Here is a 13148-nt window from a genome sequence, read left to right as displayed (position 1 = left end):
GGGATCGAGTTCCGCATCAAGCTCCCTGCTCAGCGGGGACTCTGCTTCTCCCTCTGCCCGCGACTCTGCTATGCTCATACCCTCTCCCTCTGCAACACTCTCTCTCTAAAATAATTAAAACCTTAAAAAAATAAAATAAAATTTTAAAATGGGGTTATAGAAAGTCACCAAAGGTTGGGTTTGAGATGTTTGGGTGAGTTAAGTGGGCATTTTGACCACATGGCTTTTCCTCCGATATCTTCGGTTGTGATGTTTAATGCACATCCTTGCAGTTTAAGATGGCAATTTTATTTTTTTAAAGATTTTGTTTATTTGACAGACAGAGATCACAAGTAGGCAGAGAGGTAGGCAGAGAGTGGGAGGGAAGCAGGCTCCCTGCTGCACAGAGAGCCCGATGCGGGGCTCGATTCCAGGACCCTGGGATCATGACCTGAGCCGAAGGCGGAGGCTTTAACCCACTGAGCCACCCAGGCTCCTCAAGATGTCAAATTTTTTCTTTAAAGATTTTATTTATTTATTTGACAGACAGAGATCACAAGTAGGCAGAGAGGCAGGCAAAGAGAGAGGAAGGGAAACAGCCTCCCTGCTGAGCAGAGAGCCTGATGCGGGGCTCGATCCCACGACCCTGAGATCATGACCTGAGCCAAAGGCAGAGGCGTAACGTACTGAGCCACCCAGGTGCCCCCAAGATGGCAATTTTAAGATTTTATTTATTTATTTGACACAGAGAGATCACAAGTAGGCAGAGAGGCAGGCAGAGAGAGAGAGGAGGAAGCAGGCTCCCTGCTGAACAGAGAGCCTGATGCGGGACTCGATCCCAGGACCCTGAGATCATGACCTGAGCTGAAGGCAGCGGCTTAACCCACTGAGCCACCCAGGCGCCCCCCAAGATGGCAATTTTAAAATAAAATTCTCTCCTAATGGTGACTTGAGTCCTGCCACTGAATGGGAGAATTAGCAGTACCTGTAGGATATTACTTGGAATTGACATTCTCTATTATATCTTTGTTCCTGTTTATTCTTCCATCTGTTTGTTTGTTTCACTGCAAAGGAAAAATGATGCTCAGGGTTTGGGTTTTTTTTTTAATATTTTATTTATTTATTTGAGAGAGAGCATGGACAGGGGGAGGGGCATAGGGAGAGGGCCCAGATGACTCCCTACTGAGCCCAACATGGGACTCAGTCCCAGGATTCCAGGATCATGACCTGTGCTTAAAGTCAGATGCTTAACAGACTGAGACACCCAGGGGCCCCAAGATGATGCTTGGTTTTAAATATTAAAAGTGTACAAGTTGCTTTGTTACAATAAAACTCAGTGTGTACACACATACACACAAATATCTGGTAACAGAGGAATTTGCCGCACCCTCCTGGTGGAAGAGCCAGGAGGAGTTCTATGAAAGGTCAGGGGAGGTCCAATGTGGGGTAGGTGTTCCTTGCAGAACTTTGGAATTTGGTTGCTGGAGGATGCTCGGAGAGCTGCGGCCTGTGTTGGAATTGAGAGATCTTATCCATCTAACATGTTTCTTTGGTATCTGGTGTTTCTTTCCCACCCTTCCTCCTTCCCTCCTAGAATTAAGACCTGTGAAAAATATGCTGTACCATATGGTCGTTTCGATTGGGAATGAAGGAAGCTATTAAGACTTCACACTGGACATACATTAACATCAAAGAATGGAATAGTAGCTCATTCTTATACTACAGCTAAATTTGATCATTTAGTAATATATTCCGTATGTTATGCCATATGACTATGGTTTTAATTCGTTGGTGATAATTAATACATATTTTAATGCTCTTAGTGGCAATTCAAAAGGATCAAAATGTTCAATTATTTTAAATTGTTCGCCTCACTCAAAAACAAATGGAATTCAATATAATTTAGTGTAATGGGACCAGCAAAACATCCACCTGCCCTAGTCAGTCCTCTGCCGATCTGTCACTGTGCTAGAAGCCCACCATTACTTATCCCTTTAAGCCAAGGCAATATGTCTAGAAGGTCTCAACTACAACACACCTCTACTGCCTAAAATGGGATGATCTTCTTTAAGTCTTAGAACCACATCTGTTAAATAGTCCAGTTTTTAAAGATTTTATTTACTGGACACACACAGAGTGAGAGCACACACAAGCAAGGGGAACAGCAGGCAGAGAAAGAGGGAGAAGCAGGCTCCCCGTTGAGCCAGGAGCCAGATGTGGGACTCGATCCCAGGACCCTGGGATCATGACCTGAGCTGAAGGCAGAGACTTAACCCACTGAGCCACCAAGTGCCCCACTACTCCATTATTTTTAACAGAAAGCCCAAGGAGGGTTTCGGAGTCCTTCCTATCCTGAGATGAAAAAGGGTACACTACCTGGTTTCCTTCAACATGCTGCAGAGTGATAACCACCGGCTCAGCCAAGTTTTCAAGGGATGTGTCTGAAACGCTGGCACTCACCACGAAGGTGCTTAGTGCTTTAGTGACACTTCTGGTCTGTGGGTGAGACATAACGAAGAGTTCAGCTTATAAATCCCCAATTTCTGGCACGTCAACAATTAGTTCAGAGTTACTAATGCATGGCAGGAGGTACAGAAATACAGAAAATAAAATCACAAGCTGAAGAAAAATTTTTATTTGTATTTATTCATTTATTTTTATTAGTTTGCTTCTTTTTTAAGTAAAAACTCTACACTCCACTTGAGGCTCGAACTCATGACCCCAATATCAAGAATTGCATGCTTTACTGACAGAGCCGGCTAGGCGGCCTGTGAGAAAACGTTTTAGATATGATTTAGCTCATCTCCTGTCTTCGCATAAGGTCTCAAGTCGACCAAGCTGAAACCGTTCGCTAACCCGAGCCCTACATCCAAATATATACCCAGCAAGCATCGGCTTTGCTGCTACTTTGTTGATAGTTGCTACTCAGTACCTCACTAGCCGCGAGGTGAAACCATTCCCTACTTCCATAACTCCCAACACTGACATTTCACAGCATATCTTAGCTCTAACTCTTAACCACCTGTACTTATTTTTAGAGGGGCCGCTCCCCCTAAGAAACACAAATTCGTCATGGGTTAGTTATAAGCCACCCTTTTGTTCCTCCCCCTTGAAGTTGGAAGCAGGAGGATAAATATCCAGGTTGAAATAAGTTTCTGAGGGCCATCATCTCCTCCCTAGGGGACTGTGAGATCTGAGGTCAGAGCAGAGATGTCGCGTCACCTCGTGTCCCCCCTCATGGCCGGACATAGAGCAAGCATTTCGTCTTGTGCCCAGAGCTAGCCGGTTACATTGTTAGGTGCTTTCCACATACACTCTCTTCCGTCCTCACTGAAACAATATACACGTTTTCTGGATAAACAGAAGGTTGGGGAGGCTCAAAGGCTTGGGCAAAGATCCCACAGCTAGGGCACGATGGCGCAAGGATGTTTCATAAATATTGGTTCAAAGGAGATCCCATAGAATGTAGCTAATTCAGGATGTGGCAACTTGCTAATTCTCAGGGCCAAAGGGCCACAGGCCAAGGCCCCATGGGGCGAGGCAGCTGGGAGATTGCCTCTTCTGGGGCACAAGTGAAGAGACAAGAGGTAAGGCAGGCACAGGACAGGAGGGCTGGGGAGAAAGTCCTCTGAGGACTTGCCAAGAAAGCCTAGATGAGGTGAGCCCAGACAATGTTCCTTGCAGAGCCTGCTGGGCCATTTTCAGAAGATGCCCGGCGCTCCTATTTCTGAGCCCTGAAGCCCCTGAGAACTGGGTAACTGTGAACACAGCCTGGGGTTCCGCTAGGAAGCTACTCCCTTCCCGTTCCTGATCAGCTCTGTTCCTCTAAAGCCAGCCGGGTGGTCCCATGCTCTTTTCCCAGAGAAATTCCGGTGCGGTGGCCTGAGGCCGAGGTGGATCTACAGCACAATATGGTGCCCAGGGCCCCGGATGACCATCCAAAGACCAAGCGCTAGCCCAAGCCCTCTTGTTCCTTAAAATCTCTTCCCCTCTGATACACTGATAACAGGAAGAAAAGTGGACCAGTGGACATCAAACAATCTTCTCAACTTAGGAAAAGATACAGTTTCCTGCAGTGGAAATGCCAAAAGAGGGGAAACACACCACAACTCAGGACTTAATTAACCTGTCCTCTGGTTTTACTTCTCTTCCCTACAAAATGGCAGCCACGCAAGAAAAGGTGCTACATCATTTCTCCCTCTTCCAGACGTTGGCTCAAGGCTCAAGTTTTACCTGTTTCACTTCTGAACCTTTTAGAGAAGTTGTTCCCTCTACCGGAAGCCCTCTTCCACACTTCTCCCTGCCCCTTTTATCTCCTACCTTCTACTCAACCTTGGGTTCCAGCCCACACCATTCTAGGTTTTTCCTGATCTCCCCAATCTTTCCACTATGCTCCCAGAGCCCCTGTGCCATATTGTACTTGCCTAACATTTTGTCCTTCCAGAGACCCTCCTCTCGTGGTGGAGGAGGTATGTGTTTTCCAAGAGTAGTGTCTTCTCAACAATTTTTTTCCAATATTTTGTTTTTACATCATCTCTACACCCAACGTGGGGCTGGAACTCACAACCCCAAGATCCAGGGTCGTCCGCTCCACTGACGGAACCAGCCGGCCTCCCCTTATCAAGCATTAAAGTAAAATGTTACAGTGGCTGTTAAGATTTTGATAAAAAGATTGGAGGAAGCAACGTGAAAGCAGGGCTAACTTGGGACTTAGGGGAAAAGGTAGTTAAAGAGAGGCATGTCTTATAAGCACTCCCTCCCTAGTGATCAGTGGCATCAGACCCAGCCTCAAGGTCACCCCCTTCAAGGTTAGAATCTGTCGGTATCTGTTCTCCCCCCTCACACCGAGTTCCATGAGGACCCACATCATGTCTCTGTCACTCGCTGTTGTATCTCCAGCACCCAGCATGACACAAGACCCCTCGCAAGATCTCGATCACTGTTTGCTGGTTGAGTAATAACTGTGTGACCGACTGAATACATTGTGTCACTTCTAGCAGGTGCCTTCCCCTCTCTGAGTCTCAACATGGTCATCGGTAAAAAGAGACGGGCCACTAAGAGTTACAAGGGCCCTTCCGGTTCTGAATGTGACGGCAGGCTACTTCTAATCCATTATCTGGCACTATGACGTCCGTAGGCTAATTTTGTCAAAGATCTTTAATCCCCTTCCGTGGAAGATGTTAGTGAATAAAAATTACTTATTAGGTGTTAAATCTATGCAAAATAAGTTTATCTTCTCTTCTATGCGACAAGCACAACTCTCTCAAGGAGAGAAATTAAGACAAAAATAATGGTATATCAAATGAGGCAGAGAAATTTCAAGTTTACCAAAAGGATCAGAGTGCTATGAACCACATTCATCCTTTTTATTAAAGTTTTTGTTCACTGTCTTGTCCCCAGTCTAACCAATTTTTTCCCAATTAAAAAAAAAAGGCTCAATAAATATGTATCTACTGAAAATTTGTTGGATACCTAGGCCTGTGCCAGGGCCATGAAAATAAAATATGTCTGACCTACGACATCTGCCAGTCGACTTAGGGAAACCAGACTAGAGACTAGGTGGATACAGAAGACAAGAAAGCAAGCGGTGGGTGTGGAGGAAAGCAGGGGCTCATGACTTTCTGGGTGGGATTTGAGCTGAACCCACAGGAATAAATAGAATATACATAGAAAGGGGAGCCACTAGAGAATTCCAGGAGAACAGGACATCCTACAGATATAACTGGAGACAATGTGTTATATTTGAGTTGGTATGTGGTATATTTAAGTTGGCCTGGTGCAATCTCCCTGCAATAACTCTCTGTATATCTGACCATTATGAATTCATTCCTTTGGATAGCCTCTCTAAAAAATGCAAATACACATGGGTGTTAATGTATGGATCTCTTAAAAACTTGAACTTTGGAGTCAGACAGCCCGGATTTGATTACCAGTTATGCCACTTCCTAGCTGTGTGGCCTTGAGCAAAATAACTTAGCCTCTTCGTCTAGGTCTGTTCAAGCTGTTAGAACAAAATATCAGATTGAGCGGCTTCTAAATAACAGAAACATCTTTGTCCCAGCTCTGGAAATTGGAAGTCCAAGATCAGGGTGCCTACATGGTCAGGTTCTGGTGAAGGCTTGCTTTCCAGTTCAGAGAAGGCAGCTTCCTGCTCCATCTTCACATGGAGGAAGGATCAAGCAAGCTCTCTGGGGCCTCACCCCATTATGATGGCTCCGCCCTTATGAACTCATCCCCTCCCAAAGGCTCCATCTCCTAATACCATCATCTCGGGGGTTAGGATGTCAATGCATGAATTCTGGGGGGACACAAACATTCAGACCACAGCACTCTTTGAATCAAGGTTCCTCATAAGTAAATGAGATAATAAAGTGTGAACATTAACAATTAATAGTGATCATCAACCATTTCATGCTGTCTCTGGCTGCTGTCTTCCCAACAGCTACATGGGATAGAGTGGGCCGAATGAAGGAACCTTTTATTAGGCACAGCCCCCAAAGAGGCAAATAATAATAGTGACGCAAACAGTTACTTGTTGATAATGACAGGCTAGGCAATGTTCTAAGCACTTTCTGTGTATTAACTCCTTTAATCCTTAATAGCCCAGTGAGGCACTGTTATTATCCTATTCTACGCAAGGCCCATGGAGGTTGGGTAACCCACCCAAGGCCCCACAGCTAGACGATGGCACAGCCGGCTTTAAATTCAGCCGGTCCCAGATCCATGCCCATAACCACCACATCATACTCCCTCTTGGTTTTAAATGGGTAAGGACTGGAGCCCTCAGAGATGGTTCTGTGAAAGCGGTGGTAAGGAGTGACACATGCTCTAGGGCAAGTGTCCTACTGGCCACTGCTCAGCTTCAAATGAGTTGGCCCAAAACAAGGGGTGTGGAGGCTCAGAGGAAACAAGGAAGATTTGGGAAGAAAGCATGAACAAGTTGGAACAACACTCATCAGGAGGACTTGCTGTTCTTTTCTGGTTTTAAAACCATCCTGAGGTCTCTGTCTGGTCACCACAGGATCTGTAAGGTCCCTTGCAGAGCCGAGAAGCTGTGAAATTTTAAAAAACTGGGAACATCATTAAAGAAGTCATTGATTCATGTTGAGGGCCGGGGTTGTGCCAGGAGACTTGCAGAATAAATCAGAGAGCATATTCTAAAATAAACAGAACATCATGAAAATAGCAAGAGCTCATAATTACAATGAGTCACCATACGTCAGCTCATGACAGTTTCCAGAGGCAAGAACTTACCTTAAAGAGTGAAGTTTGGCCAAAAAAATTAAACAGGATGGTCTGTAAGTTGCTAACAGGAATTCTCTCCCTCAGTGATTTAGGCAAATATATGGAAGCCAAAATCCTTCCCAGAGGGACCTCACCCAGGTAAATCTGCCAAAACAAGGCGGGAAGTGGAAGCGGAAATCATCACCCATGAGCCCGAACCACCCCCTCCTCCCACCCCAACCCCAGCTCCAACCTCCAGAGCATCACGCTGTAGGGCTGAAGGGTGGGAGCTAGTTGCATAAGCTATGCAACACCTTTTTTTCTGAAAGATTTTATTTATTTTTTGACAGAAAGGGAGACAGAGAGAGAGGAGACATGAGCAGGGGGAGTGGGAGAGGGAGAAGCAGGCTCCCCGCTGAACAGGGGGCCCGATTCGGGGCTCCATCTCAGGACTCTGACATCATGACCTGAGCTGAAGGCAAACGCTTAACGACTGAGCCACCCAAGTACCCTGTATGCAACACATTTTATGTACACACACACACACACTCTCACACACACACAAACACACACACACACACACACACACCCATTTTTCTTCCCAAACTTATCTCTGGTCTACTTGCACCTGGGTATGTATAGAGGTAGAAAGGGGAATGACAAATCAGGGGATTTGCCCTAATTCTCAGAAATAAAAGCCAGTCTTTGAAAGTAGGCCCCTTTCATCCATACAGTTCTGAGAGGGAAAAAAAATGAAACAAAAAACCGATACAATAGACATTACTGATACATTAGGCATTGCCCCGTATTTTATTGGGCAATGCTTTTGTTGAAAAGACAGGGAAGTAAAGCAGTAAGGCCTTAGGAATTCCGCTAGAGACTCGATAGTAGGAAAATTCACTGAATTGATCGGTAATAGTATTTTATAAGTATTAGAGCATTTTTGAGAGTGAAAGGGGGCTTTACCACTAAACTGGGGACCACAGTTGTAAACCTGGACTCTACCAGGCAAGACAGGGTATATGGGCACCTTGTGTTCACTCATGTATTAGCTCTGAATTGTATGTTGTATGATATCAGGAAATGGTGGCTCAGAGAGGTTAAGAGATTTGCCTAGGGTCACACAGCTGGGATATAGTTGAACAAAGACATGTGTAATTTGGACCTCCATTTCCCCCATTATACATGTGGTCTATCAAGGAACTATTTCCTAGCCAGCTGTGGAAGTGGGGGAGATAAGAGTTTACAATATTTTAAAAAATTATTTGTGAACCCTAGAGCAATATGACTCTTCTGCCAGCACAAATAAACTCCACTAAGGCAATGAAGGACCGTGGAGAGGTCCTGATTGTCTTTAAGATTTTAGTTATTTATCCAACAGAGAAAGACACAGTGCGAGAGGGAACTCAAGCAGGGGGAGTGGGAGAGGGAGAAGCAGGCTTCTGGCCGAGCAGGGAGCCTGATGCGGGCTCAATCCCAGGACCGTGGGATCATGACCTGAGCCAAAGGCATACGCTTAATCCATTGAGCCCCCCAGGAAGCCTGGAGAAGTTCTGATTTAGCTTCAATATGAAAGCAGTTTGGTACCAAGAATGTGATTGGGGATGGTTGACTTGCTTCTCCCCCAAAGTCTATAACAGAAAACCCCATATGTAACCAAAATACAATGGGAAGTCAACATCTGCCTCTGGCAAGACTAAGTAGCTCTGAATGGACTTGACCCTCCTGTGCGCGACAACAATACGAAATAACCACAACTCGAAAGCACTGGGAAATGAACAAAAGCAGGCTGATTCCGGACCAGAGCAGAGATTTGGAAAAAGATAACATTACAAGGAGAGTTATCTATTTTTACAGCTTTTAACCTGATGGCAAGGTGAAACTAATGTTGTAAAGAACACTCAAAATTCTGATAGAAAACCTGCAGTCTTAGTGACATGAAGAACCATAAAACAAAGGTCAGGGTAACCACAACCTGTCACTGGAAACTGCACGTCAGGGGAGGACCAGGGAATTATGGGAAAGAGGAAGCTAGACAGGAGGAGCCAAAACTCTTTTTTTTTTTTTTTTTTAAGATTTATTTGTTTAAGAGAGAGAGTACCCAGGTACACCTAGCACAGTGTGAAGGGGCAGAGGGAGATGAAGACAAGCAGACCTGGCAGGGAGCCCATGCTGGGCTGGATCCCAGGACCCAGGCATCATGACCTGAGCTGAAGTTAGACACTTAAACCTACTGAGCTACCCAGGCACCCTACCAGGAGGAGAGATAATTATGAGTATAGTTTCTGCCTGGCCTCCGAACCATTAATGTACAAGACAGACACAGACTCCAACTAAGGATAAAGAAACTTTACTGATTTAGGCTGCCATCCAAGAGATGGAATCTGCAGTTCAGTTCCAACAGAGTCATTTGCCTGGTATAACAAAAGGCAATAGTCTTCCAAAGAATATAGTGGAATCTGGAATTTCTGCAACATAACATTCACAATATCCAGGACATAATTCAAACTCACCCCCTGTGTGAAGGAAGCATGAATATGACTCATTTTGAAGTGAAAAGACAATCAGTGGAGATCAACCTGCAGATGACCACAATGTTGGAGTCAATAAACAAGGATTTTTAAGCACCTGGTGTAATTATGCTCAGGTATTTAAAAGAAAATATGCTTGCAGTTAAAACAAAAAGAAGAAATACCAGCGGAGAAGCAAGCAGAAAAAGGACAAAAATGGAAATTCTAGAACAAAAAATACAGTATCAAAAATGTTTAAATTGCTTTGGATGGGTCCAAGAGTAACATGAAGATAACAGATGTCAGTGAACTTGGAGAGAAATCAGTAGAAATTACAGTCTCAGAAAAATAAATAGTAAAGGGCACCTGGATGGCTCAGTGGGTTAAAGCCTCTGCCTTCAGCTCAGGTCATGATCCCAGGGTCCTGGGATCAAGCCCCGCATCGGGCTCTCTGCTCAGCGGGGAGCCTGCTTCCTCCTCCCTCTCTGCCTGCTTCTCTGCCTACTTGTGATCTCCGTCTGTCAAATAAATAAATAAAATCTTTAAAAAATTGTAAAATGATTAAAAACATGAACACAGCTCCAGGGACTTGTGGGGGCAACATCCAAAAATTTTATATACATGTAACTGGGGTCCCAAAAGGAGAGGAGAGAAAGAATGGTGAAGAAGCAATATTTAAAGAAATAAAGATGGAGGGGAGGGGCTCCTGGGTGGCTCAGTGGGTTAAAGCCTCTACCTTCGGCTCAGGTCATGATCTTGGGGTCCTGGAATCGAGCCCCACATCGGGCTCTCTGCTCAGCAGGGAGCCTGCTTCCCCCTCTCTCTCTGCCTGCCTCTCTGCCTAGTTGTGATCTCTGTCAAATAAACAAATAAAAAATCTTAAAAAAAAAAGAAATAAAGATGGAAAATTCCCCCAATTTGATAAAAGACATCAATTTACAGGTTCAGAAATCTCAGCAAACCTCAAGCAGGAGAAATGCAGAGAAAATACACCTACACACATAATGCTAAACTGCAAAGAAACAATGAAAACACTAAGAACAATCAGAGAAGGGGAGCCTGGGTGGCTCAGTCATTTAAGCATACAGCTCTTGATTTCAGCACAGGTCATGATCTCAGAGTCGTGGGATCCAGCCCCACATCGCCTGGGCCTCCATACTCAGAGGGGAATCTGTATCTCCCTCCCCCTCTGCCCCTTCCCCTGCTTGTGTTCTTTAAAATAAACATAAATATTATAAAAAGGAGAATAAAGGCAAAATAAAGACATTCTCAGATAAATGAAAATTAAGAAAATTCACCATCAGACCTGTACTATGAGAAATTCTTAGTAAATTTCTTCAAGTTGAAGGGAAATATTACTAGATGGAACTCTTTTAGGGAACAAGGAAGAATATTGAAAATTATAAGTATCTACATAAATATAGGAGACTATTTTTTCTTTCAATTTCACAAGACTCTTAAAATAATGATGATAACATTGTCTTGTGGGGGTTCTGATTTTAGATGTAATATATATGACAACTATAACATAAGATCCAGAGGGTGTAAATGGATGTGTATGGTCAAAGTTTGTGTGTTTTACATGAATTGGTACAATGTTGCCTTGAAGCAGACTACAAAAATAAAAGGATGCATATTATAATCTCTGGAGCAACCATCAAGAAAACAATGCAAATAGTGTAGCTAAGGAGTTAGTAAAAAATTGAAGTTCAATTGTAATAAATATTAAAATAAATGAAAACGCATCAGGAAAAGAGGAACAAAAACCAGAAGGGACAGGTAGAAAATAAAATAAAACGTTACTCCTAAATCCAACCAGATCAAAAAATACATTAAATGTTAAAAGAATTATGCACTCTAATTCAAAGGCAGATATTTTCAGGATGGATAAAAAAGTGAAACACAAACTGTATGCTCTCTACAAGAAGTGTACTTTAAATACAAAGAAATAGAAAGTAAGTGGGTGCAAAAAATATATATACATATATATCAGATAAAATGGACTTCAAGACAAAGCATATTACCGAAAATAAAGAGAACTATTTCATAATGATAAATAAGTTAGTATTAGAGTTATTATGAGGAAGACATAACAACATACATGTATAGAAACCTTATAGCAGAGCCCCCAAATAAAGCAAAATTTGATACAGCTAAAGGGAGAAATAGACAATTTCACAATCAACGTCAGAGATTTTAACACCTCTCTAAACTAGGAAACAACTAAGAAAAAAAATCAGCGAAGACTTAGATGATCTGAGTAACATTATCGACCCCTTTGAGATCTAATCGATATTTGTAGGACAACATATCCAATAATGGTAGAATACCAAGTGTTTCAAGTGTATGAAACATCAAAATAGATCACACACTGGGTCATAAAACAGGTCTCAACAGATTTAAATGGATTGAAATTATTCTGAGTGCATTCTGTGATCCATGTGAAATAAACAAGAAATCAACAACGTTAAGTCTTGGATGTTCCTCAAATGTTTGAGACTGAAAGAACATAGTTCTGAATAATCCACAGAACAAAGAAGAAAGTAGGAAATATTCTGAACTGACTGCTCATGAAAATACAGCATATCAGAGTGCTGGGTGGCTCAGTCTGTTGATGGACCAATTCTTGGTTTTGGCTCAGGTCATGATCTTGGGTGGTGGGATCAAGCCTGAGCTGGGCTCCACTCAGAGCCTGCTTGAGGGATTCTCTCTCTCCCTTTCTCTCTGCCCCTCCCCTTGCTCATGTCCCCTCTCTCTTGCTGAAAGAAAGAAAGAAAGAAAGAAAGAAAGAAAGAAAGGTGAAAAGAAAATACAACATCAAAATTTGCAGATCACAGCTGAAATTGCTTTGCAAGATATTTATAGCTTTTTATGATTATATTGGAAAAGAAGAAACATCTAAAATCAATGGCCTATGGATCCACCTTAAGAAACTCGATAAAGGGGGTGCCTGGGTGGCTCTGATGGTTGAGCATCTGCCTTCATTCAGCTCAGGTCATAAACTGTGAGTCCTAGGATGGAGCCCCACATCAGGCTCCCTGCTCTGCAGGGAGTCTGCTTCTCCCTTTCCCTCTGCTCCTCCCCCTGCTTGCACTCCTTCCCTCCTTATGTCAAATAAATAAACAAAATCTTAAGAAAAGAAAGTAGATAAGGAAGAGCAAAATAAACACAAAGTAAGTACACAGAGGGAAATAATAAAGCTAAAACAGATGGTAACAAAAATAGACAAGTGATAAAGAACATTAATGAAGTTGGTTCTTAAAAAGGATCCACAAAATTGAAAAATCTCTAGTTACACTGATTGAGAGGGAATGAAAAGAAGAAGTTAACATTATCAAGAATTTTGGACGCCTGGGTGGCTCAGAGGGTTAAGCGTCAGCCTTTGGCTCAATTCATGATCCCAGGGTCCTGGGATTGAGTCCCGCATTGGCTTCC

The 13148-nt window shown here is 43.3% G+C and overlaps 1 protein-coding gene across 1 annotated transcript in view; it reads right to left on the bottom strand.

Moving 5' to 3' along the window:
- ADGRG4 (adhesion G protein-coupled receptor G4) overlaps window positions 1-13148 on the bottom strand; it is a 96696-nt gene that overhangs the window by 23747 nt on the left and 59801 nt on the right. Inside the window, 2 exon segments of the mRNA XM_059156850.1 lie at window positions 2356-2475; window positions 7234-7368. Coding sequence (XP_059012833.1) covers window positions 2356-2475; window positions 7234-7368 — 255 coding nt within the window.

This window comes from Mustela lutreola, chromosome X, assembly GCF_030435805.1.
Source record: "Mustela lutreola isolate mMusLut2 chromosome X, mMusLut2.pri, whole genome shotgun sequence".
NCBI lineage: Eukaryota > Metazoa > Chordata > Mammalia > Carnivora > Mustelidae > Mustela > Mustela lutreola.
This window is presented reverse-complemented; position numbering and strand designations above follow the sequence as displayed.